The sequence below is a fragment of the Mauremys mutica genome, chromosome 6 (assembly GCF_020497125.1).
Source record: "Mauremys mutica isolate MM-2020 ecotype Southern chromosome 6, ASM2049712v1, whole genome shotgun sequence".
NCBI classification, from domain to species: Eukaryota; Metazoa; Chordata; order Testudines; family Geoemydidae; genus Mauremys; species Mauremys mutica.
Window position 1 is genome coordinate 119,366,794 of NC_059077.1, and position 24,682 is coordinate 119,391,475.

Here is a 24,682-nt window from a genome sequence, read left to right on the forward strand (position 1 = left end):
TAGCTTCTGTCAAACAAGGATGCACCAGATCCACAGCCATCCTACAGGAATCCAACCTCCCACACTTATGGGCAGAAAACAACTTTTTGTCCCTTTAAGCTCTCTACATTAAAGAGGAGTTGAACACCCAGGCTGGGCAGACAGACGATAGAGCTGGGGGAATGGAATCTTCACCCAGGACTTTGACTCAATAGTCAGAGCCCTGGGTCACTCATCATGAGACCTAGTTCCAGTTTCTTCTCTAGGAGGGATCTCTGAGCCAGAGCCAGGGATGCACTTTCCCCCGCAGCAATCAGGACCTGCCTTTCCACTTTTTGCAACACTCCCCAAGGCAATTCAGAGGGTCAGAATCTAATTACACAATTGTATATAGTTAATTATATTATACCAGCCCTGACTACGTGCCTCCATTTGACATCCCACTCTAAGGGATATGCAGACCTTCTCTAGGAAGAAGAATAAGAAAAATCGTACCTTACCAAAAACCTGCAGATCCCAGCCCGTCCCATGTGCAGAAACTCATTCCTGGGAGACTTAATTTTCCTCTCACAACTATTCTGCCCACGTGGGTTAAAGCAGAATTAATAGTTGCTGCATAGTAGGAAATGTTCTTATTGGAAATTCTGAATTTCACGGTGTTCAGCCACCTTTAGTTAATCCAGAAATTTGAACATCTGAGCAGCCCCACTATGGAGGCGTTTGACATATGCTAATGCGATACCTGCCATCTGGGCTGACAACCTGGAGACTGAACTGGGGACCCTCACCGCTAAAATCATGAGTCTCTACAACTTGAGCTACAGAGCTTTGCTCTCAAGTTGAGAGCGATAACAGACCCATATCCTCGGTAGATCAGACATGGAGGGGGGCACATAACATAACGTCAGATGTGACCCAATGGCCGGCAAGTACGATTAAGTCTTGCTTTATCAGAGCCATAAAGAATAAAGCCACCCATCTGATTAGGATTGTTGCCTTGTAAAATTAGGCCCAATTGTTCCAGGAAAAGAAGTGATTTTCTTTGATCTCTTGAGTTTCCATCCACATACAGTTATGTGCTCTCCAGAGTCTCGCAAGCATTCAGTTTTTCTCTTAGAAATAGCACAATACACATACCGCTTCCACACAACCACCACACAACTGTGTGTTACTCAAGCCTGGTTTAATAAGTTCTACTTGCAGAACGACAGAGACACATACACCAACTTTACAGCAGGAATGAGTCAGGATCTATTCTGCTTCTCTGGGCTAAGAGAAAATGGTCATTTTTAAGGTATGACCTGGCCTAGCCAGCGATGTTCTTGGGATTCTCTTCTCTTCACAGCTGGAATTCACTTGGCATACTTTCCCCTTTCAAGCCAGCCAGGAGGTTGTTAGCGGACAGCACAGACATGGCGCTTCTGGTGGCATAGGTAGCACTTCCAATGTGAGGCAAAATCACTATACGGGGGGAGAGAAGACATATTTCAGAGATTGGTCTGTGCACCAAAGCAGTATGCTTGTTACTCTAGCATGTACACTTTCATTTTATGGTAGCTCTCTTATGCCACGTCTCTGTAACTAGTCTCCATGTGGGATGGGTCTGAGAAGTTCAGCTGAGCTAATGCGCCAGCTATGGGAGTAATTTGGGAGAAGAGTTTGGTGGCTTTATCCTAGTCACCATTGGTGAAATCCTGGCCTCACTGATGCCAATGGCAGTTTTCCCTCTGACTTCAATGGGGCCAGGATTTCACCCCAGGTTTCCAGAATTACATCAGCTCCACAAACTATGGTCTATTGGCAGTGCTGGCTGTAGCTTCACCAGTGAACAGAAGAGCAAGGAGTTTCCAGTCAGAGAGAGTGAAAACCAACTCCAGAGTGTCCTTGCTTTTGTTGGTGTCACAGCTACATGCCAGATGGGTTTGGTATCTGAGCAGCTCTGTCAATGAAATTAATAATACATTTTAAAGCTTAATGCTTTTAAAGGGGAGATGGAAAGTATTTGTGATCTTGTACCCTTTATGTAGTATAAAAGCTACCTCTTTACAACTAATGGGGCATTCCCTTCTTCCCCATTCATCATTGTTAGGACCTCTTGTTCCTAACATAAAATCATAGGACTGGAAGGGACCTCAACAAGTTATCTAGACCAGTCCCCTACACTCATGGCAGGGCTAAGTATTATCTAGACCATCCCTGACAGGTGTTTGTCCAACCTGCTCTTAAAAATCCCCAATGATGGAGATTCCACCACCCCCTGGGCAATTTATTCCAGTGCTTAACCGCCCCGACAGTGAGGAACTTTTTCCAAATGTCCAATCTAAACCGCCCTTGTTGCAATTTAAGCCCATTGCGGCTGCTTCTATCCTCAGAGGTTCAGAAGAACAATTTTTTTCCCTTGTCCTTGTAACAACAGTTATGTCCTCTCTCAGTCTTCTCTTCTCCAGACTAAACAGACCCAATCTAACATCTCACTGTTTGACAAGAACACAGGACTGGAAGGGTCTTCCTGGTTCACTAACTCAGGTCCCCTGCTTGTATTAGGTGAATTAAAAAATACTATTTCTTTTGTTTTTTACAGTGCAAATATTTATAATAAAAAAGAAATATAAAGTGAGCATGGTACACTTTCTAGTCCGTGTTGTAACTGAAATCAATATACTTGAAAATTTAGAAAACATCCACAAATATTTCAATAAATGGTATTCTATTATCCCTTTAATCACACGATTAATCGTGATTAATTTTTTTTATTGGCTTGACAGCTCTGCTAACATGCTCATCACCTTGGTATCTGAGCAGTACGGTCCCAATCCATTGACGTTAAGGAGACTACTCGTGCTCAAAGCCAGGCAATGTGCTTAAGTCCCTTGCTGAAATGGGGTGTAAGTTCACAGTGGATGGAATACTGAGATCAGTCAGTGAGATGTTTGCAAATGAGCAAATCTATTTGAATTCATTAAAATTTGCCCTGAATTTAAGTAACACACTCAGCTGACAAGGTTTTCCCTCCTCAATGTCCCTCTATCACACTGCCTTGCTGTGGCTCAGTGCTACGGGCAGCTTACTTAAGCACATATGGTTTGGCTTTCCCTGCCTGTGACTCATTAGCCCCTCATATTAAACCCTTCCTAGACACGAACCATGCCAAGCTCCCCAGGACTGAAATTCCTCGTCAGATCAGTGTGGCAAACAGAATAGCAAGAACTACATGAGCCCCCTGCTCTAGCCACTGGAAGCCACTGCCTCCCCATCAGAAATGCAGGAAGTGGAATGTACGAGAAGGTGCAAACAGTTGCTGTTAGCAAAGACGGTGGCTTACCACAATTCTTCAGGGAAAGGAAAGGGTTGTCTGTAGGCAGCGGCTCTGGGGTTGTGACATCCAGACCAGCAGCTACAATCTGGCCACTAACCAAAGCCTGGTACAGGTCTTCCTGGTTCACCACCGCTCCCCTAAGAAACACAGTTTAAGCTATACAAGAGCTAGGTATTGTTACTAGTAAGCCAGAGAAGCATGGGACACAAACACTGCCACGTGCTTAACTTTACACACTCGAGTCGTCCTACTGGCTTCAGTGGAACGACTCACCTGCCTGAGCGTTTGCCCCATCAGCCTTAGGCAGGAATAGTCAGCTCTGTATGTCACTTTGTGCCCGTTGTTCACACCACTAACAAGCAGGTTCTGCTTAACTGCTCTCTCGATGCTCTGCAACGGGTTATTGTAACAGTCACTGTACCCAGGTACAAACCTGGCTGTGGTGTCCCATTGCATTCGAACCCCATTTGGGCACACATCATTTGAACTGTGTTTAAGCACAGTTTTAACTCTCAGCTGTAACATCCATGTAGATGGGACCGTAGCATCTGGCCAATTCCCATGCAGCTCCTATCTTCCATGTTGACAGCCCGCGTACCCCTTCCTGGGAGAAAGGCCGTTTGATTATCACCACCAACACAAAGCTTTTCCACCATGGAGAACGGCCACAGCCACTTCCTCCCATTAAAGAGAGAATCCAAGATGGCGCCCACTTTGCAGCTTTTAGAGCGGCAATAATCCCATGATATTCACTGGACTCCACCCTAAGGGGGAGAAAAGTTGCTTTCTGGTGTACATTAATATACAGCATCCGTTTAAAAGACAGTCGCAACAGGCCAAGCTACAAGGCTAGCAAGCCCAAGCTCAGAGTTGGTGCCACAAGCCAGTACTTGCCCCCTATGGCAATTTCAGCGCAATCCCTTGACATCCGTAACACCCGTATATCAGTTATCTGAATATCACCTGCTTTTCCTTTTTCACCACAATCTAGTCTTGTTTAAGATGACAGTGAAGATTTTCACCTGCTTGTGTTGATGAACACAGACGTTTTCTTCATTTGGCTGAAGAAATCCTTGTTGCACATTCCTTTCGTGTCAGGAGTTAAGGAACAGGTAACAACAACGAAGTCTGACTCCTCTGCTAGCTTGGCGAGTGGGACTGGGGGAAAAAAACGAAAAACACATCATGAGTTTCCGGGGGGAGGTGATGGGGGGTGGGGGGGCAGCAAGGATGGGTCTCGTTTATTTTAACTAGTTTGGGAACTACCCAATGTCCATTAAAGAGTCATCAGTGAAGGACTTCTGCTTCAGGAAGACCTTGCTAATCTCACCCCATGACTGGGTTACCAAACCCAAACAAAATAAAACATATGAACAAGGTGCCATATTTTAAAGGACCTTTTTAAAAAAAAAATAGACAAGGTTTCATCAACCAAAAGAGGAAATTCACCCATGCTTAGCAAGTCAGTCTTTCACCCCAGAGGTGGCTGCATTGTGCATTTCAGGGGTGGCACATATTAGTTAGCAAAATATTACCATAATATTTTAAACATTTAGAAGTTCTGTAAGGCCTGAAGACAGATTTGACAACTCTTTCAGCTTTCACCCAAGGATGGGTGGAGAGGAATAGGTAGAGTTCACTGGATTTACAAACCAAAAGATTGACCCCAATAGAAATTGATTTTTTTGGAACCGTTTATTTTCCAAACGCAAGTCACAGCTGGGCAACAGCTTAGGACTTTGCAGGACAAAGTCTACCAATGAGTTTGAACATGCAGAAAGGCACAGTACAGAGCATGGGTATTATTATAGGAAGGAAAACAAATATTTGATGTAAATGTGACTATATATGAAGGGAGTCTCATTTGGGAGTTGCCAGTTATTTCAAAGAGGTCTGGGATGAAATCTTGGCCCCCTGAAGTCAGTGAGGGCCAGATTTCACTCATGACATCGTCACCACTTTCAATCAACAACATACTAAATGTGTTTGCGCTCTACACTCAAACACCAGCCACTCTAGCGGTGCTGAATTATTATTAAGGCTCCACACACTGCGCTTGAGGAAGCCTTCAAGTTTCCAATCACCACACCCGAGGACAAGATCTTCCCTGCATCAACTCATTTGTACTGTTTGTTATTCTGCTCTTACAAAGGAAATTTTCTTTCCAGAGCTGTCTTTCCAGTTTCATTTATGTCTCTTACCAAAGTCGGCTTGAAACTCCACGGCGCTCTCTGGTTTTGGGTGACTTCCTGTATACAAAAATTTCTTGACCCCAAATGGCTTTAAACGGCGCGCCACTGCCTGTCCTAAAAACAAGAAGAAACAGTCACGTCTCTGCACACTAAGGGTACGTCTACACTACCCGCCCTGGATCTATCGGGGATCGATTTATCGCATCTAGTGTAGACGCAATAAAAAATCGATCCCCGATCACTCTGCCGTCGACTCCGGAACTCCACATTGGCGAGAGGCGGAAGCGGAGTCGATGGGGGAGCGACAGCGGTTGACTCGCTGCCGTCCTCATGGCCAGGTAAATCGACCTAAGATACGCTGACTTCAGCAATACTATTCGCGTAGCTGAAGTTGGCGTATCTTAGGTCGACTCCCCCAATGTAGACCTAGCCTTAGATCATGCACTGCAGGAAGTAAACCACTAACCCTGCAATCTGACAGCCCAAAACCAAGTGTATTACTCCTGCATTTTTCGACAAGGCCACAGAATGCATCCACTGTTCACTCAACTGCAATGAAACCTGCCACTTTCATTAAGAGACTACTCTGACTGCACCAGTTAGGATCGTCCCTGGAGGTTTCACATTCATTTTGGAGGCAACATGCTCTCATTCACTCCGTGGGAAGTGAATGAATTTTCGATTGGTAAGGTGGTTGCAGTAAAGGGAATGATGGGACATCAAAATGTCACTTCAGATTTAGAGAGAAAATTTAAGGAAGGAAAAAAAAAATCCATTGACCAACTCCACAAGCTAACAGACAAGTCAGCACTCCCATGGCACCATGGACTTTGGGATATTTGTTTAACTGAAATAAAGCAAGAGAAAGTCCAGTTTGCTTTAGGAGCCCGATAAGGTGGAAATGTGAATGTTTTACAGCTTAAGGTCTAAGCCTGATTGCAATCGCACGCTGATTAGTAGGATGGAGAGATGGATTCCTGCTCAGTCAGCCTCTGGCTCCTGGAAGGGCAGGTGAATGGGTGAGTGTCCCATCAGCCACTGGTTTGAAAGTCCTCAGAATTTTTTGTCCTTTACAGTTCTCTATTTATTTTGCAATTTCTGTGAATGTGCCCGGCACCGCTACAACGGGGCAAAGTTAAACACAAAACTGTTAGCATAACCAAAGAATGAAGTAACTTGTGAACTCCCCACCTAACGGGTGAGAGCATAAATGTCTGCTCAGCAAAAGCCTGAGTGAACATAAGGGCTGAAAGTTACATCCAGGATTCATCGATTCTCTAACTAACAAGAAAGAGAACACCTGAGTCATGGGTTGTTCCCTGCAGGAAAGAGGGCTAGACACAAGTTCACATGCACACAAAAAACAGAGGCAAAGAGAAGAAAGTTTCTGGCCGTAGTAAAACTGAGGAAAATATTAAAGCTACAGAGAGTACACACTGGAGAGCTAAACATCTTCTTACTGATCACTGAGTTCATTATTTTAATCAACCATTCTATTCTATGCAGGTAGTTGTACCATGCTCATCACCACGGTATCTGAGCACCTTCCACTAGTGCACTAAGTAACGACAGATGGCCTGTATCTTCTCTCTCATCCCCTCCCCAGAGGGAGGGGTGCGTGCAGTGAAGTGTCTTCTTTTGGAAAATGGTATCTTACACACACATTGCTATGTCAGTCAACAGTGCTCCCATTATTGGGAGATAAATACTAGTATATCTCTACACAATACAATACACTCACCTATTCTTCCCAGCCCTATGATTCCTACAGTGCTACCGGACAGCCCGTACCCACACATCCACAGAGGCTTCCATGTTGTCCAACCACCACTACAAAAGGAAGTGAAATACAAACAGATGTTAGACTGATTCCATTTTCCAGGCTGGCTTGGAGTCTGGATATGGACCCGACGAATGGCACAAATACTTCACAACCCCAGTGTCACATACCGGTGGAAATGATTTAGCACCCTAGAAACAGAAATGAACAGGTCTGAATGGTGCTAGCATGAAGTGACGGGCTCTATAATGTTCCTGCTTTAAGTCACCTTTAGCGTTATTTAGAGCAGCCTCAAGACTGATCTAACTTTTGTTCCACTCCTCACAGCCCCTTTGTGCAGTGTACTCTGGCCATAGCCCCAACGTCCTTGTAATTGGGTCCAGGACTGATCACGCACACAGTCTGTGGAGTTACTCCAGACTCTCACTGACGTCGCACAGCTCAGAAGCCAGCCCTAAATTGTAAATACTCACTTCTTCACTTCCTCCACTGCCTCTGGCAGCCTGCGACACGTAGCTAAGAGCAAAGCTACCGAGAGCTCGGCCGTGGCGTCCGTCAGGATGTCCGGGGTGTATCCCACACGGATTCCACTGCAATTCAGACACAGCATTTCGGTCCCCAAGTGTTAAGATGTGAAATGCTAGTTTGCGCGTTTGTTTACATGTGGACGAAATCCTGTTTGTATTACACTTCATTCTGCTGGGCATTTTTTCCCCACACAGGTTCCTCTATTACCGTATTATCGGAGCACCAAGCAAATAATAATGAATCAATCATCGATCTCACAACCCCGCTGGGAGCTCGGGCAGTACTCTTATCCCCACTGTACAGACAGGGAACTGAGGCACAGAGAGAGACTGAGGGTCACGTTTTAAAAGCTATCTAGGGCCTGTGGTAGAACTGGGAACCGAACCAACGTTTCCCCCGAGTCCCAGTGCAATGCCTTACCCCCAAGCCGACCCATCCTCTGTTCCAGCTGGTTTCTCTCAATTAACAGTTCTCCATTTCTTGCACCCAAGAGAATGGCAGGGGACACAGCAAATAGCAGAAGCAAATGCCTTCCATAGTTAAGAGTTAGCACACAAAGGAGCAAACAATACCGCTTTTTAATTTCTTCTAGAGCCAGATGGTCAACACCCACAGACAACGTGCTGATTACTTTAAGGTTGGACCCTGCAAAACATGAAGACAGAACCCTCAGAACCTACAGAGCTTAAAAAGAACGAAACACAACAACAGAACAATGGAAAAATGAAAGGATAAAAATGTCTTACAATTACCGGCTTGTAACTGTCTGAATCTTTGGAATCTATTCTAATGACCAGAAAAACCTAACAGGGCTGACACTGAAGGAAGTCAGCAAAACCGAAATACTACTTTTTCAGGCAGCTGACTCTAGACATTTGACAGTGTTTTGTGCATAGTCAGTTTCACTGTTTCCCCTTCACAGCTGGTCAGTTTTCTCCTTCACTGAGATTTCACAGAGTTAGGCCAGAGTGACCATTATGGCCATCTGAGCTGATCTCATGTTAACACAGGCCAGGGAACATCGCCCAGACATTTCTGCATCAAGCTCGTAACTTCTGCTGGACTAGAACAGATTTTTTACAAGACACCTTGTAAACATTAACTGGGAAGGGAAGCAGAAAATCCCTTATAACTTTTAAAGGAATTGAAACCAAAATCAGGAGGATTTGCCAGAAATAGGATTTTTTTTAAATGCCAAAAACATCAAAGAAAGTTGACAGTGTCCCTTTAGCTAAGGAAAAGTCTCTTTAAAGATGCTGCATCTATATTCCTAGCTTCTTCTCTTTGACTGGGATGGGCACAAGTCATTCTTTAGTGGTCATTTTCTGGGGAACACTGCGCTAGGCTGAGAAGTTTCTTCTTGCAGGGGAAAAAAACCACACACCCAAAAGGGACTGACAGTGAATTCTGGCTAATGAGCTTCACTGGATCCTGAATTTCCGGCCAGCGGATACCAGGGACCTAGACACATCTCTTTGTGTCTTACAACTCCGTGCTGCCATGATGGAGGGACAGTGTGAGGTGGAATTGAAGTGGAGGATTCGTATTAATGCATGTCAGCAAAGGAAGGGTCAGCCAATCCGCTTCTCAGGGGCTGTGAGGGCGAGACACCGGGACAGAGATCCGGGCAGCAAAGATCCAATTCTGTATGTCCTCTCTTTTTTCGATGAGCCATTCACAAGAGAGCCGCCGTCCATACCCACCTGCTGCATCGAGGACCTCTTTGTCTATCCGGTCAGACAAGAGACAGAGCAGACCATGCTTCCCGGCCACCCCCGCCAGCAATTCTGACCGCGGGATAGGTTCATCCGAATCCCATTGCTGGATGCTGCAGCTACAAGGATACATGAGAGTCACAAATCACATTAAAGCACGAGAAAGAGGCCCTCTTCAAGCCAGTGCTGCGTATTGCCCCAGGTATTCGTACTGTGTTTGCCAAGGGAAGTCAGCAAAACGGAGTGAGAGAAACGCTCTTATTTTAGGCAGGCAGATTAGGATTCCCTCCTTTCCTCCCTTGTGGATTTCCCTTTCACAGCCCAGGACGGTGGCACACAGTTACTAAAAATACAGCCACATGATGTCCTGTGTAGCACATGCAAGCCACCTGTGAACTGGCACACGAAAGGTCCGTCGCCTTCTTTCAACAACCGCAGCAGCGGAAGGAGGAAGAATAATGGCAGGATCTCTTCACGCATAGAGCAAAGAACATTAGTCTTGCAATGATCTGACAATACGCGTACGCTGCTTGCTTGGAACACCACCTGAGCTCTGGCATCACTTTCAGCTTGTCCAAACCTTGCCTCGAGCCTGCATCAGCTGGGAATCACTGCCTATGGGTCTGGTGGGCTTTGCACGGGCTGCCTAACGGGGCAAACTTGTTGTTTAAAGCTTCAAATAGTACAGACACTAGGGCAGGTCAGGAACTTCCCCTTGAGCCTCAGCCTGGATGGTCTCTGTGCTCAGAAGTGACCCGTGGTTCAGGGACCCCCCCCCCCGCAGGACTGCATCAGCGGCCCTTACTGTGGAGAGTCCTCAGGGGCGGAACTGGCTTTCCCTTAACCTTTGCCCCCAGTTCATCTTTCCACACTTTTAAATAGCAACGGAAACTTTTCCTGGGTGGCACTTGGCCTCTCTAGGTTCTTATATGGCTCCCCCATCACTGGAATATCTGAGCACCTACTAATCAGCAATGAATTTATCTTCACAGCACCCCCATGAGGCGAGGCAGGGAAGTATTATCATTGCCGTTTTACAGATGGGAAAACTGAGTCACGGACAGACTAAGCGACTTTTCCGAGGTCACCCAGGGCAGTCTGCACCCCTAGCCAGCCCCATAATCACACAGACCTCATTGCCCACTCCTTTCTGAAGGCCTTGGTTTGGATGCTGGTCGATTTGCTCCTTTCATTTTAAGGGGGTGGTTTTCTACTGCTCTCAGGCAGCCTGCGGTGCCCCAACAACGTTCTGGGAACACATTACTGCAATCGATTTGGGGGCCTACCACTTTACAGAAGGCCTGGAATGCCAATTTAAACAAAGACACCACACAACCACTCACTGCCCATGCACTAGCGTGCGTGTGTTGGGGGAAGGTCATTGCATTTCCGTAACGCCAGTAATTGGCATTTTGCAATATGTGAAAGTTGCTGGTTTTCTTAAAGAACAAACACGGGCACAAAACACAACATAACTCATTTTAGCACATTCAATGCATGAAACAACGCTGAGCTGTCAGGACCTGTGCACCAGGAGAAGGGAAATCCAGTGGCAGCTACACCAGAGCTGGGGGTCGGGGGGGTTAATTCTTTTAAGGCACTGTTTGTCCTTTGGCTTTGCACAGACAAAATAATGGGGGAGGGGAGGGAAGTGAGCCGTAGTTAGGAAAACAACTTTTAATAGAAACACAGGTTTGGTTTCTGAATGTTTTGCCTGGGAAGTACCGGAAGGCCAAAGATAGTTAAAAAACTGCTGTTCTAAGGATAATGTACAATATCAAACTAAGGTTAAAAAATTCAAGTAACCCATAGCCAGAGAGAGGGAGGGAGGACACATAACAGGCCTCCATCTGCTCCCATTGATCTCCCTGTTGCAAAACTTAGGCCCTGATCCTACCAACACATAGGCATGGCCTTAATTTTATGCATATGAGTAATTCCACTGATGTCAACTGGTTTAGCCAGGTGCATAAAATTAAGGATATACATAAGTGTTTACACAATTGGAATTGGGACCTTAGCTGGCTACATTCTATGCACAGCATAGTTATTGTTATTTTAACTTTTGCTTCTTGGAATCAAAGGCACCAACCAGCATCGGAGATCAATGGCTTACAAAATATTTCTGCATTTTTATTTTTTTTTTAAAAAGCAAAGTCTTTTCAAGTCACAGGAAGGGAAAGAGGGGTTCTGGGAAAATTTTTCAAAAGTGCCACAAATCCCAACATCAAGGGGAGTTAGGCGTCTATCTCTGTGGATCTGGGGGTCTAAGTGATTTAGGAGCCCAAATCCTACTGAAAGTCAGTGGGACTTAGAGGCTTCAAAGGACAATATTTTCAGACGTGCCTAAGACAAGAAGAGCGCAGCAGTTTGTTTCTTTCCTTGTAAATAGACACCAGCTCTCGGTCCCCCAGGCCTCAGCCTCGGATGGATCAGTTACAAGAAAAAAGAAACCACCACCCATCTACAAACACCTCTGAGCATCAAAAAGTTTGTCATGGAAAGGGTCAGAAATGGAACTGCTGTAAAATAGGTGGCACCACAACAATCCACGTTCTAAACACCTGCCCCTTGCCCCATGGGGCACAGAACACGCCGCAGCGCAGGCTAGACAATCACTCTATGTCTGAAATAGGCTGTAAACTCTTCAGGGCTGGGTCTCTGTCTTTGAACGTGCAACTGTAGTAAACCTGCAGAGTGACAAGTGATGAAATCAGCAACAACATTTGTACCCAAAACCTTAATTTCCCTGGTGGATGCAGCAGCAGAAGGTTCTTATCCTTAGGCCGGCAGCACCTGGGGACAGAGGCGTCTTTCTGTGCGGTGTTTGTACAGCACCCAGCACCAGGGGCCATGACTGGCGTTGCTGCGCACCATGTCAAAACACAAAACAAGGACCATTTGCCAAGGTGTTCATAGAATATCAGGGTTGGAAGGGACCTGAGGAGGTATCTAGTCCTACCCCCTGCTCAAAGCAGGACCCAACCCCAAATGGCCCCCTCAAGGATTGAACTCGCAACCCTGGGTTTAGCAGGCCAATGCTGGAACCACTGAGCTATCCCTCCCCGACCCTGCTGTTGGTCTCAGCAATGGGAACAGGACCCCAGCCAGTCACTGGCGTTGGTGAAGGACCCCTCGGCCCTCGGGACACAGGCCTGGGACCTGCCTTTCCAGAAGCAGCGGCTAATTCTGGGTGCCCAGGCTGCCACCCCGCCCAGGCGCTGCTCGGGCCTCCCAGCGGGGCCGGGGCTGCTCAGCACCGCTAAGGATCGAGCCCCGAGTCTGGCCTCCAACCCCAACCTGCCCCCGCAGAGTCCCACCGGCCCCCCCGCCGGGAACCCGCCCGGCCACCGAACCCGCCTGCTGCGAACGGGCCCGGCGGGCTCCCGGGGCGGCCGCACGTGGGGGGAGCCCAGCACCCGCCTGTCTCTGCGGCCCCCGCCCGGGGAGTGGGAACAGGGCCCGGGCCCCGCCGCTTGCAGCCCCCCCGCCCGGGGGGGGGGGGAAACCGGGCCCAGGCCCCGCCGCTTGCAGCCCCCCCGCCCGGGGGGGGGGGGGAAACCGGGCCCAGGCCCCGCCGCTTGCAGCCCCCCCGCCCGGGGGGGGGGGAAACCGGGCCCGGGCCCCGCCGCCTGCAGACCCCCGCCCGGGGGGGGAACCGGGACCGGGCCCCGCCGCCTGCAGCCATCGCTTACACGCCAGCCTGGCTCAGGGCCGCCAGCCCCTCGCGGGGGATCCGCCGGGTGACAAACACCTGCATCAGCCCGCAGCCGCCGCGCTGGCCCGCCCCGACTTATCCTGGGCCGCGCCCCCCGCGTCCTCTCCCCGCCAGCGGCGTCTCCTTCCCCGCCTGCGTGGAGCCAGGAGCCGCCGGCGGGTGGTTTGGAGGGAGGGATCTGTGGGGCCTTTGCCTCTGTCGGGATCGCGTGATGCACGCTCGGATCACAGGCAGGAAGCGGCGAGGCTGGACGGGAGCAGCCCCCCGGGGAAGAGCTGTTTTGGGGGGACTTCCATCCAAATTCTCTTTGCTGTTGTCAAAGATTTCCTCCCCTCCCCTCCCCTCCCCTCCCCCCGAGGGGAAGCTCATTAAGATGCATCCCTGGACGGTTCATAGTAAATGAAAGCGACGAGCCCGCCAAAGGCGTGGCTGGAAGGGTGTGACGCCCCGCTTCAGAATGATCAAAGGAAGCGCCGTGGGACGCTGAGAACTGCAGGCTGGCGAGCCATGCATGGAGCGACTGCTCCAGCCTGTTTTAGGAAAGGGAAAGGAACAGCTGTTTACCTCCAAGAATAACATTGTCGGATGCAGAAACCAAGTCATCAAGTTACAAGGAATCCCAGTTCGATTGCTCCAGAGTCCAGAGCATGCACTGATGGGCTCTGGGGTTCAAAAGGAATCTCCCACCACTACAAACGATTGGTCAGTTGAATAGGTACATTAAGGGTTAGTTGTTTGTTCCTTCCTCCGAAACATCAGGTATAGGCCAGAGACAGGTTATCAGACCACTTCTGTGTTTCACACACTTAAAGCTGCAAACAAGTCAAGAGGAGATATTTGCATTTCTTTATGCCATCCTTAGTTTCAGTAGCTCACTGTGAAAGCTGGCCCAGCTCTCCTGCATGCAACAATGATGGGTCAGCAGGTGGTAGCTTGGCAGAACACAGCAGGGATTTCTGAACCCTGCTTCTGGGGCAGTCCTGGGCAATGGTTCTGTGTGTGCATTAACTTGCTTTTATGGTGTCTTTGCTAATATGTGAGCAGCATGTGCTTCTTCAGCTGGAGTTTGAACCATGGGATGCCTGCCAGAACAGTCATAAGCTGTCACAGGGTTGGAAGGGGCCTCAGAAGGTCATGTTGTCCAACCCCTGCTCAAAGCAGAACCAATCCCCAGACAGATTTTTGCCTCAGATCCTTAAATGGCCCCCACAAGGATTGAATTTACAACCCTGGATTTAGCAGGCCAGTGCTCAAACCACTGAGCTATCCCTCCCCCTGGAACACCAAGTGATAGGAGCTAACTGACTAACTTCTGCCCTGAGCAACCCCACTGCTTACAGAGTGGGGGCCAGGGATACAAGGCAGGGTAGACTTTGCTTCTACACAACTATCTAATGGATGAATTCTGCTCTTAGCAGCAGCAAAATAACTGGAGTTGTCTCTAGTAGCTTCCATGGAGTTACTCTGGATTCACACTGTTGTCAGTGAGATCAGACTCGGTCCCCAGCGAACCTATTTAACTAACCAGCAAACAAACAAGTAACAAGTTTTGCAGGCGGCCATTGCCTCATAATGTAGGGCCTCGGTGAGAGAGGTCTGATTGGATCGCTGAGCTGCCGGCTTAGATCCTGCACAACATGGCCCAGTGCAGAGCCAGCTATTTCATGGACCACGTTGGCGCTATCCTATTGATCAGCTGGCACCTCCAAAATCACAGTCAGGAGCAGCATTTCAGTTGCCCATAGGGAAAGCAGAGCTCTGCACACCATCAATAAAGGGCAAAACAGCAGAAAGAAAATACATCTGGTTGGGGAGAGGCAGGGGGCGTGAAACCACCCCAGCTGCTTTCAGCCCAGAGCTGTTTGAAGACACCAAAGCAGCGTGCCTTGAAAGTCAGTGAGGAGAGGATGCTGCTAAGAGAAGCAGGAGCTCCCTGGGGATTTCTCAGCTAACAGGGCCAGCCCTAGATAGATACCCTAATTGTGCAGCCACACCGTGGCAGGCCTTTGTTTTGTCAGCATTTGTCCCAGCATGCAATGTAGCTCATCCCCTTCTCGATGGCCTGACTCCCCCTCCTTTGAACTGCGCAGTCCCAGCCCCCTCCCAGGGGTTGAAATCTTCCCTGTCGGTCTGCTCCCTGCTTATGACACTACCACAGACATGACAAGTGCCCTGTCCCCCCCCTCCTTCCCATCTCCCTAATGAGCATCCTCCTCCTGCCCAGTCCCAATCTGCCTGAGGCTCCCTCACACTTTCCTTTGCACCGGGCTCTGCAAAGCTGGCATGCGAACGTCATTGCTCCTCAGTGCCTAGGAGCTGCAATGCGCTCAGCACTGATAGCAAGGTGCCCCTGGGCCGGCGGGGCGTGAAGACATGGCATTCAGGGATGGAGACCTTCACAAATGATTTCACTCATAAGAACAGCCATACTGGGTCAGACCAAAGGTCCATCTAGCCCAATATCCTGTCTTCCGACAGTGGCCAATGCCAGGTGCCCCAGAGGGAATGAACAGAACAGGGAATCATCAAGTGATCCATCCCGTCACTCATTCCCAGCTTTTGGCAAACAGAGGCTAGGGACACCATCCTGGCTAATAGCCATTGCTGGATCTATCTTCCATGAACTTATCGAGTTCTTTTTTTGAACCGTTATAGTCTTGGCCTTCACAACATCCTCTGGCAAGGAGTTCCAAGATTGACTGTGCATTGTGTGAAAAAATACTTCCTTTTGTTTGTTTTAAACCTGCTGCCTATTCATTTAATTTGGTGACCCTGTAGTTCTTGTGTTATGAGAAGGAGTAAATAACACTTCCTTATTTACTTTCTCCGCACCAGTCATGATTTTATAGACCTCTATCAGATCCCCCCATAGTCGTCTCTTTTCCAAGCTGACAAGTCCCAGTCTTATTAATATCTCCTCCTATGGAAGCTGTTCCATAACCCTAATCATTTTTGTTGCCCTTTTATGAACCTTTTCCAATTCCAGTATATCTTTTTTGAGATGTGGCAACCACATCTGCATGCAGTATTCAAGATGTGGATATACCATGGATTTATATAGGGGCAATATGATATTTTCTGTCTTATTATCTATCCCTTTCTTAATGATTCCCCACATTCTGTTTGCATTTTTGACTGCCGCTGCACATTGAGTGGATGTTTTCAGAGAACTATCCACAATGACTCCAAGATCTCTTTCTTCAGTGGTAACAGCTAATTTAGACTCCGTCATTTTAGATGTATGTTTTCCAATGTGTATTACTTTGCACTTATCAGCAGTGAATTTCATCTGCCATTTTGTTGCCAAGTCACCCAGCTTTGTGAGATCCTTTTGTAGCTCTTCGCAGTCTGCCTGGGACTTAACTATCTTGAGTAGTTTTGTATCATCTGCAAATTTTGCAACCTCACTGTTTACCCCTTTTTCCAGATCATTTATGAATATGTTGAATAGGACTGGTCCCAGTACAGACCCCTGGGGGACACCACTATTTACCTCTCTCCATTCTGAAAACCGACCGTTTATTCCTACGCTTTGTTTCCAATCTTTTAACCAGTTACCAATCCATGAGAGGACCTTCCCTCTTATTTTATGACTGCTTACTTTGCTTAAGAGCCTTTGGTGAGGGACCTTGTCAAAGCTTTCTGAAAATCTAAATACACTAAATCCACTGGATCCCCCTTGTCCACATGCTTGTTGACCCCCTCAAAGAATTCTAGTAGATTGGTGAGGCATGATTTCCCTTTTAAAAACCATGTTTACTCTTCCCCAACAAATTATGTTCATCTACGTGTCTGACAATTTTGTTCTTTACTATAGTTTCAACCAGATTGCCCAGTACAGAAGTCAGGCTTACCGGCCTGTAATTGCCATGATCACCTCTGGAGCCCTTTTTAAAAATTGGCATCACATTAGCTATCCTCTAGTCATTTGGTACAGAAACTGATAGAAATGGTAGGTTACAAACTACAGTTAGTAGTTCTGCAATTTCACATTTGAGTTCCTTTAGAACTCTTGAGTGAATACCATCTGGTTCTGGTGACTTATTATTGTTTAGTTTATTAACGGGTTCCAAAACCTCCTGTAATGACACCTCAATCAGCAACAGTTCCTTAGATTTGTCACCTAAAAAGAATGGCTCAGGTTTGGGCAGGGGCGGCTCTAGCTTTTTTGCCGGCCCAAGCATGGCAGTCAGGCTGCCTTCGGCGGTTTGCCTGCGGGAGGTCCCCGGTCCTGCAGATTTGGCAGCTTGCCTGCGGGAGGTCCCTAGTCTCGCAGATTCGGTGGCTTGCCTGCAGGAGGTCTGCCAGTCCCGTGGCTTCAGCGTACCCGCCGCCGAATTGCCTCCGAATCCACAGGACCGGCGGACCTCCCGCAGGCGCACCGCCAAAGGCAGCCTGACTGCCTCCCTTGCAGGGACCAGCAGGCCGTCCGCCGCGGCTTGCCGCCCCAGGCACGTGCTTGGAGCGCTGGTGCCTGGAGCCGCCGCTGGGTTTGGGAATCTCCCACACATCCTCAGCCATGAAGACCGATGCAAAGAACTAATTTAGTTTCTCTGCAATGGTCTTATCGTCCTTGAGTGCTCCTTTAGCATCTCGATCCTTCAGTGGCCCCACTGGTTGTTTAGCAGGCTTCCTGCTTCTGATGTACTTAAAAAAATGTTTGCTATTACTTTTTGAATCTTTGGCTAGCTGTTCTTCAAATTCTTTTTGTGGCCTTCCTAATTATATTTTTACACTTCATTTGCCAGAGTTTATGCTCCTTTCTATTTTCCTTAATAGGATTTAACTTCCACTTTTTAAAGGATGCCTTTTTGGCTCTCACTGCTTCTTTAACTTGGTTGTTTAGCCACAGTGGCTCTTTTTTGGTTCTCTTACTGTTTTTTAAATTTGCTCCTATATAAGCATCCCCAGAATGAGATGTGTCTCTGAAGCTTAGCCAGCCTTATCCCACTCCTGAGCTATGTCCCCGGCAAACCTTCTGGCTCCCTTTGCTCCATCCCCCAGCACAGTTCAGACTCTCTCCGGTGTTGACCTGTCTTTCTGCTGCTAGTTCCTCCCTCTCTCTAGCCTCAACAAGCTCCTACCAGACACCTGCCCATCCCACCGTGACCTGTCCTCGTCAGGGCCCAGACAGTGGAAGTAGTCTGTGAAGGTGCACCAAGACTAAGCTGTTGAGCATTTAATAAACATTTAATAAATCCACTGTACTTCTAGCTTTAGGCCAAGTGCTGTAGAAAGATGCATGTTGCTCTGCCTCTGATAATGTTCTTGCTACTACAAATGAACAATAGGCTACCAAAAATCCATAGCCTAATGGATGATGCTATAGTTATGCTGGGAGGTTGGGTGAAACCTCACTGAAGCTGGTGGAAGTAACCGTTGCCCTTCTTTCAGGATAAATGTAAGAAACAACGAAGCTCCTTTATGGAACCATGTTTCTGAAACAATAGGAGCCACCACCTAAAGCACAGGCACATGGCAAGGCTTGAGTAGAAGCTGAGCCATGTGGCTCAAGGGGTTTTCCCTAGAGACTGACATAGTGAATGCAGGGGTTGGGGCACAGGTTGGTGGAGGGAGGGTGTGTGTGTGCGTGCATGTGTGTGAGCGAGCGAGCGAAACAACCAACAGAAACACACAGAAAGACCAAAGAAGCTCCAGACACTGCCAGAGCAGTGGTAGCAAGATCAAGAGAAAAAGCTAAGAGAGAGCTTTTGGGCTGAGTGCTGACCAAAAGAGGCTTGTAACTGTGTCATACTGTTTGATTCTTGCTGTGTTCAGGGAAACAGGATTTTGTATGTATACAGGATTGCATCAAAGAAGCACCTGACTCCACCAGCAGTTTCTCCTCCTAATGGAAATAACCAACTAGACCCTGAAAACTAGCTAACTGCTTGAGTCAAAAAGAGGTAACACTATACATGCACCAATTTAACTAGTAGATGTCTCCATTGCACCCATCCCAGCCACTCTCTGTGGTTTGTCTCCTAGAACTGGTTGGAACATTTTTGACAACATGTAGCTGTTTCCATAAAGCTTTTGTCAGAGGCAGCGGGTGAGACTCATGCTTTACAGCTGTGGTTTGCAAACTTTTTTCATTTGTGGACCCCTACAAAATTTCATATGGAGGTTTCAACCAGAAAATGGACACTTTGACGCCATTCCAATAAGTAAAAAATATTCAGAAGTTTTCATCCCAACGTAGAGACCAACTTTCAAACCTTGAAAATTGCTTCAAAAGAGAATTGTCATCCTCCCACCAGCTCTCGTGTCTAAACTTTAGTGACCTAACATTTAATGTACTGATGGTGCGCAGACTGTGATGGACACAAACCAGGCAGGTGAATAATACATTATGTTGTCAGCAGGCAACACAGGCGAAAACACAGGCGAATCCAAATCAACCTGCCTTTGTCCAGAAAGAACCTACGAAGAGGGAATGCACCAATGAGTAATGAGCCAAATTCTGTGCTGATTTATACGCCGCTGAAGTTAACAGGAAGTCAGCAACTGTAAATCTGCACAGAATTAGCACTAGGTCACCTCAGACATGGCTGGACGTTTTAAATAACGATCCAGGAACTGGGACGCGAAAATAAAAAATCCATCTTCTTTAGAAACTTCTTGCTGGTTCAGGCTGATCTGGGGTTAGGTTGCTGGCCTAGAAGCTGAGAGACCGAGGAGCATGTCTCTGCTGTGGGGAGGGGGCCTTGGATCAGGCACTTAGGATCTCTGTGTCTCAATTCTCTATTTCTTCAATGGGGATAATGGCACTGCCCTGTCCCCCAAGAGTGCTGTGAGGTTAGATCATTACAGATTGTGAGGTGCTCAGAGACTACAATGATGGGAGCTGGATAAGTCCCTTAAACAGATAGTGAGTCTCACTCCAAATATTCCAGGAGCTCCTTTGGGGTCAGGCTTTTCAATGGCCGCTTTCCTTACGTGAGCAGTTCTGTTGACGTCCAGGGAGATTCCTCTGGGTTAGCAAAATAGGCAAGAGCTCGGGATTTCCAATAGAACCTCAGGAAGTGCAGCCAATTGGGTTTGGGCACTTAACTCCTTTGAATGTTCCAAGCTATATCTCTTCAGATAGGTTTCCTTTATGGTGGTGTGTAGAGGACACACACTGCATGCCCAGCTAGCACGGGTATAAACAGCAGTGTAGTTGGTGAAGCACTGTGCAGGTGAGTACAGATACGCCAGAAGAACCCTAGGGTTTTGGCCAAAAGAGTTAGGGGACTTGTAAGGAATCTGAATCTCCCTATACGAGTGGTAAATTATTGAGACAACAGCCCATCAAAGGGTTTATCCTACTTGTGGACTGGTCAACAGTGGAACACATCCTGTTCCCTTACTCAAGTGAGTAGCCCCAGTGAAGACAGAGTGATCACTTGCACCAGGAAGGGGAAGCAGGAGTTGGCCACCGTGCTCTGCTTCCAAGCACATGGCTTAGGAATAGACCGGGTTGACAAATTGATTTGCCTTGATTTAGCTGGTTGAGATGGGCTCTAGGTTCTCCTCTAGGATTCAGTAAAACTACAACTTGTCCAGTCCACCCTCACCTTAAAACTCCAGTGGAGGCATAGCCTGGGTGTGCACGAGACATTCATTTTGCACACACACTGAAAGCCAGACTGGCCCACTCATTTTCACCACTTTACCCCTTACACTTATTTTCCAGCACACTGAAATCACACATGTAAGTTACACCACTGTCTAAAGTCATTGATGCATTTGCGCCTCCCTCGCCCCCGCCCCTATGTGTTTCTCTTCCTCAGACAACACCATCATTTTAGTCCTTTTTACACGCTGTGACTGGGGAAAAAGAAGACCTAGTAATAATTTCCAGTCGGAGTATGATGAATCACATCTACTGTCAGTAAAATAAATATGCAGCCACTGAGAAAATACACATGGTGACTGGGGACAAATGAAGCACATAGTATGAAAAATAAAACCCTTGAGAATCTTACTCTTGATGCAGCAGATGTAACGTGCTGCACTGAAATAAGACACTAAGATACGAGGAAGAAAATACAAGAGGTGGGTATAAAGATTTCATTTTGGTTAATTAGGAACTTCAAAACTTTTGCAGTTTGGCAACCATCTTTTTTAACACAGTAGAAATGGAAAGGTCTTTTCATATCGTTAATGGACAGTAGCTTTCAGAAGTTTCAGCGTAACAAGGAGAACATAATCTGAATTCACAAAGAAAATTAAACTAAAAAAAAAAAAGTACCAAGGTTGATAACAATGTTATACATTTTATTTCTGGGAACGTGCCCATTCTAAAAATGCAAATTTCCTGGAGATCTTCCCTGCTGATTGCCTAATGCACAATAAGACTACAGACAATTTTAATGAACCCTCTCCCCCTTAGCAAATGCCAAGTTAGCTTTAAGAAAAAAGGTCACATTCGAAAGCGATTGCTTATCTCTTGGTGACATTCACGTCCAGCAACGAGCAGAACATACTCGCTGTAACCAGCTGCTAATGTCGGGGGGGGGGGAGGGGGCGTTGTCCATATACCCTCCAGCAGCACCGAACGCTGTGGGGAGACACGGCACAATATGTAATACATATGCTGAGCTGCAGCACGTTGGTAATGGGAGAGGAGAGGGAGATGGGCTGCTGGCTCCCAAGAACTGGACACAGGATAGCTGAGACATCAGTAGACCTGGCCTATTCTTTCTCTCGGTGAAGAAAACAATGGTGCTCTCGCCCTCCAACAGCTTGCCGTGGGACCTCCGCCAATCAAACAGCTCCAAGCAATGGCAGGCTGGATTCATCCAGGCCAGGGGCGGTTTGCAGGAGGGTGAGCACAAGGAGAGTGAGCGCTTTGCGTTCCCCCCTCAGAGTGGCACCTCCTTGCCCATGGCTTTTCCCTGAAGGCCCGCCAGTAAATTGCTGGCAGCTAAGGCAGCCATGGCGTTCCGGGTAGCCACCGTAGCGCTGGCGATATGGGGGAGAATAACTGCAAACGGAAAGGGAACAAAGTTCAGAGAGATCATTTCTCGGTGCCGGGACCTGCAATCGCAATCAAAGGGCCTGCCCTGCTGTGAATTTATTTCACCCTCTCACCAGCATTCATCACCCACTGTGCAGATGTCCCCTGACAGCGTTTGCCCTGGCCATGGGAGACGATCGGCTCCCGGGACAGACCGCACTTTCCTCCTGAGCAACAGCCCATTGAGGACACCAGGATTCCATTGATGCTGGATCTTGTTAGGGCCCTGACCTGCACTGCTGCACTTTGCATGGGAATACACCAGGCTAAAATGATTCCAGGAGGACGTGTAAGGACAGGAGGGGGGAAATACAGATTGTTTGACAGAGGTGGGGAATTGTTCTCTTCACAGAGGCCTCTTCACCCCTTGTAACTGAGCTGGATTTGCTAGGGGGGGCTGCAAGCCCAGAGGATTGAAAGGGCACTGCCAGGAATGGCCAGCTTAAGACTAGACCTACTAGCTGTGTTTTGTCTGCATGCAAGTCACATCGACCCGCCGCTCTGCCTGCCTGCTCTGTCCGGGTGAGCTGGCAGGGGATTGAAATTTACACGAATCCTGCAGGGTTTTAAAAGGATTTTTAAAGTTAAGATGATGTTTTAGTCAAATCCTACCGGATTCTTATAAATGTCACTCCCCTGGTGGCTCACAAGACCAGAACAGGCAAAGCGACCGGACGGATAAGAACATAAGAACAGCCTTACTGGGTCAGACCAGTATCCTGTCTTCTGACAGTGGCCAATGCCAGGTACCCCAGAGGGAATGAACAGAACAGACAATCATCAAGTGATCCATCCCCTTTCGCTCATTTCCAGCTTCTGGCAAACAGAGTCTAGGGACACCATCCCTGCCCATCCTGGCTAATAGCCACTGATGGACCTGTCCTCCATGAATTTATCTAGTTCTTTTTTGAACCCTGTTATGATCTTGGCCTTCATAACATCCCCTGGCGAGGAGTTCCCCAGTTTGACTGTGTGTTGTGTGAAGAAATACTTCCTTTTGTTTGTTTTAAACCTGCTGCCTATTAATTTCATTTGGTGACCCCTAGTTCTCATGCTATGAGAAGTAGTAAACAACACTTCCTTATCTACTTTCTCTACATCAGTCATGATTTTATAGACCTCAATCATTTCTCCTTTTAGCCATCTCTTTTCCAAGCTGAAAAGTCCCAGTCTTATTAATCTCTCCTCATACATTGGCCTCATTACCACTACAAAAATGATTTTTCCTCCCTTGGTATTCTACTGTTGATAATAGCCCACTTCCACTTTAATTATATTGCCTCGTTAGCACTGACCCCCCACTTGGTAAGGCAACTCCCATCTTTTCATGTACTGTGTATATATACCTGCCTACTGTATTTTCCACTACATGCATCTGATGAAGTGGGTTTTAGCCCATGAAAGCTTATGCCCAAATAAATGTATTAGTCTCTAAGGTGCCACAAGGACTCCTCGTTGTTTTTGCTGATACAGACTAACGTGGCTACCACTCTGAAACCAGACTACAGTTAGTAGTTCTGCAATTTCACACTTGAGTTCCTTCAGAACTCCTTCAGAACACCTGGTCCTGGTGACTTATTACTGTTTAATTTATCAATTTGTTCCCAAACCTCCTCTAATGACACCTCAATCTGGGACAGTTCCTCAGATCTGTCACCTAAAAAAAATGGCTCAGGTTTGGGAATCTCCCTCACATCCTGAGCCGTGAAGACCGATGCAAAGAACTCATTTAGTTTCTCTGCAATGGCCTTATCGTCCTTGAGTGCTCCTTTAGCACCTTGATCATCCAGTGGCCCTAGTGGTTGTTTAGCAGGCTTCCTGCTTCTGATGTACTTAACATTTTTTTTTGCTATGGATGGTATAACATGCACAGGGACGTTCCTGGGCCGCAGGCAGGTACACACGCCGGTTGGGCTGCACATGAGCCTGGCTCCTGGGGGTGTGCAGGGGAAGGAGACGGCATGTGTGTTTATTTGTAATGCTCTTGGAAAGTGGCAGCCTAGGAGAATGCATACCTCTGTTTAGCTACTGCCATGCCAGAAAAGGTTCCCATTCAGCTAGGAAGAGCTTTGAGTGAGTTCCATGGCCCAGCCTCTCCTTGGGCTCACTTCTGGGATGACCAGTGAAAATGCAAACTACTGCTCATTGTTAGCATTATTTGTAATACTGTGGTGCCTAGGAGCCCAGCTGCAGACCAGGGCCCCACGGTGCTAGGTGCTGTACAAACACAGGACAAAAAGACAGTCTGTGCCCCGAGGAGCTGACACCTGGCGGTTTGGTATGATGTGAAGCTCTGTTCCCTGGACATGGCAAAGCTACTGCACTCTTTCTGCACAGGCCGCCTAACTGTCACCATGTGGTAATGACTACCCAGCTGGGCTGGTTTTAAATTGGCAACCAAGGCCCGGCCTAGACTAAGGAAATAGGTCATCCTTGACACCGTGCGGGCC

General features: G+C 47.6%; 2 protein-coding genes across 2 annotated transcripts in view; both read right to left on the minus strand.

The window, feature by feature from the left end:
• Window positions 1-1,145: 1,145 nt before the first annotated feature.
• GRHPR (glyoxylate and hydroxypyruvate reductase) lies at window positions 1,146-13,363 on the minus strand. Its single transcript, XM_045021261.1, has 9 exons — window positions 13,206-13,363; window positions 9,499-9,629; window positions 8,368-8,440; window positions 7,741-7,857; window positions 7,229-7,317; window positions 5,497-5,601; window positions 4,318-4,453; window positions 3,302-3,432; window positions 1,146-1,440 (listed from the first exon to the last, which is right to left on the minus strand). The coding sequence occupies exons 1-9, from the start codon at window positions 13,268-13,270 to the stop codon at window positions 1,319-1,321; spliced, it is 969 nt and encodes a 322-aa protein (XP_044877196.1). The 5' UTR covers window positions 13,271-13,363; the 3' UTR covers window positions 1,146-1,318.
• Window positions 13,364-21,469: 8,106 nt separating this feature from the next.
• The window catches only part of LOC123372776 (glyoxylate reductase/hydroxypyruvate reductase-like), a 99,586-nt gene continuing 96,373 nt past the window's right edge, over window positions 21,470-24,682 (minus strand). The window contains exon 9 of the mRNA XM_045021235.1: window positions 21,470-22,199. Within this exon, the coding sequence (XP_044877170.1) occupies window positions 22,078-22,199 (122 nt within the window). The 3' untranslated portion in view covers window positions 21,470-22,077. The remainder of the gene's footprint in view (window positions 22,200-24,682) is intronic.